General features: G+C 41.0%; 1 protein-coding gene across 1 annotated transcript in view; it reads left to right on the top strand.

The window, feature by feature from the left end:
- The first annotated feature begins 1,310 nt into the window (after positions 1-1,310).
- The window catches only part of CUNH15orf61 (chromosome unknown C15orf61 homolog), a 7,990-nt gene continuing 7,056 nt past the window's right edge, over positions 1,311-2,244 (top strand). Inside the window, exon 1 of the mRNA XM_025038742.1 lies at positions 1,311-1,364. Within this exon, the coding sequence (XP_024894510.1) occupies positions 1,311-1,364 (54 nt within the window). The remainder of the gene's footprint in view (positions 1,365-2,244) is intronic.

Genomic DNA, 2,244 nt, shown 5'->3' with positions numbered 1-2,244 from the left:
ATACCTAGAAGTCATGTTCTCCAACTCTGTATCTTTAGGTTAGGGTAATATTTCATTCAAACACTTTTAAATATCTGGGTGTGGTCCACCAAATATCTGCTCTCTTTGAAGGAATTTCCTACCTCAGAAAAGACAGGGAGATACTCAAAGGGCCTTGGATTAGGGAAACCCTCATCACTGATGAGGTTTTTCCAAGAGAGCATCTTCCAACAGAAATCCTTCAGTTCCCTAGCCCATGGTCCCCAACCTTTTTGGCACCAGGGACCGGTGCTCCTATGAGAATCTAATGCCTGATGACCTGAGGTGGAGCTGAGGAAGTAATGCTAACCCTGGGGAGCGGCTGCAAATACAGATGAAGCTGTGCTCGCTCACCTCCTGCCGTGCAGCCCGGTTCATAACAGGCCATGGACTGGTACCAGTCTGCTGTCCAGGGGTTGGGGACCCCTGCCTTAGCCCTTTTCCCAAGGCTTCAGTGAATGCAGTGAAACGTATCTAAATCTAAATCCCTGTTTCTCTTTATCAGTGATTTTTACCATTTATGCTATAGAACCTAGGGTTTCTGAGACATACTTCAGAGGCTCCACAAATGTTTGATTCAAATTTCATTTTTTAAAAAAATAGATTTTTATATTGCTAAAAGAGATACAATGCCAAAATTTAACATATTGCAAAACTGCCCTCACACTGATTTGAGACTGTCATTTCAGTGTAGATCTCAGAATTAATCTCCTCCTACAATCTGTAATTGATTTCAAGATTTCAAGGTGAATCATTTGAAAATCACTCTTGTTAGCATCTACTTCTCTGGAGGCATTAGGCTATTCTTGGTAGTATACAACCAAAACAGAGTAAAAAGAAATAAATTGTCCTAAGGCTGCTATAACTTCAACTGTTGTCCATAACCCCCAACTTCAAAGTTTTTAAAGCACAGAACAGCAGGGTCGAGAATCCAGTGGCAGTGGGGCCAGAAAATACATTCTGAGCTTGGTTCTGCAGACTTCCTATTTATTATTTTAGCTACCCATTTCTTTCAAATAAATTCCTTTTTTTTTTTTTGCTAAAAAAAAAAACCTCCCAAGACAACAAACCAGCCTCTTTGTTTTATTTACCTAAAGTTAACGTTAAAAATTTGAACTTATAAATGCTTAGTAATAAAACACTTTTTCATTCACTTTATATGTGGAGGCTCTATGACAGACTTTGTTTGAAAAAGGACTCCAATGCTTTCTAAAATTTAATTTGAAAATCAAAGTACTGAATCGCCTCCCTGACTCCTGTTCAGCCACTTCTGTCCCAATCTAACTATGTAAATGGCTCCACCTAAAAACTTTTTAAAATTATTATCCGATAGGGAATCTCAAAAGGTAAAGCTCAAATTATTTGCATGACTACAAGGCCCCTCAAGATTTGGCACATGGTAGTGGGTGCTTAATCATTGTTTGTTGAATTAATCAATAAAAACTGGTGAATGTAAGAATGTAAGATAGCCACACTATCTTACATTCCTCGTGAGTTTCAACAGCAATAATAGTAATTATTATATGGTGCTTACACATAATTATCTCATTTACATACAGTGCTTTCCAGACACATACACAGATTGATATGTAATAGATTGATAACGGAGACTGAGGATTATAAAGGTTTCTAACTAAAACACTTCTGGTCTGGCATTCACCAGGCTTTTATGAGAGAGTTGGTGGTACCCATCTAAGCACTGCACAGAGAGAAGTGGGACTTTTTTTTAAATAAATTTTTATTTCAAAATGTCTGAGACTTAAACAGCGAACACGACAGTGAAGACCTAAACATAGTAATTCTCCCTGACTTTACTAGCCAGTGCAAACCTGGGGCTTGGCTTTTAACTCATTTTCTGAGGACACCTCAAGCGTCTCAACAAGGCCAACCTAAGGATTTCACTTAAGCCAGGACTTAGAAGAGAGACCTGGGTGTGAGTTCTGCCACTCACTATGGCGGTTATTTATTTTAAGCCTTAATTTTCCTGATATCCAAAGTGATAAAACCTGAACCATGTTACCCAACCAGTTTTTTAAGACCAGCCCTACGGTTAACCACTACACCAGGTCACGCATGATGATTTAACCACCTCCTCTGCGCTCCCTGCGCGAATCACTGATGCAAACCCGTCCGCTCGCTCCGCGGGAGGCCGCGGGATCTTCGTGCGCACGCGCCGCTGCGCCCGGGGGCTCTCACGCGCCCGCGCGGCGCCCGTTGGGCGTCCTC

This window comes from Pteropus alecto, unplaced genomic scaffold, assembly GCF_000325575.1.
Source record: "Pteropus alecto unplaced genomic scaffold, ASM32557v1 scaffold86, whole genome shotgun sequence".
Classification (NCBI taxonomy): domain Eukaryota; kingdom Metazoa; phylum Chordata; class Mammalia; order Chiroptera; family Pteropodidae; genus Pteropus; species Pteropus alecto.
Note: the sequence above shows the minus strand (reverse complement) of the source record. Positions and strands in the feature narration are given on the sequence as shown.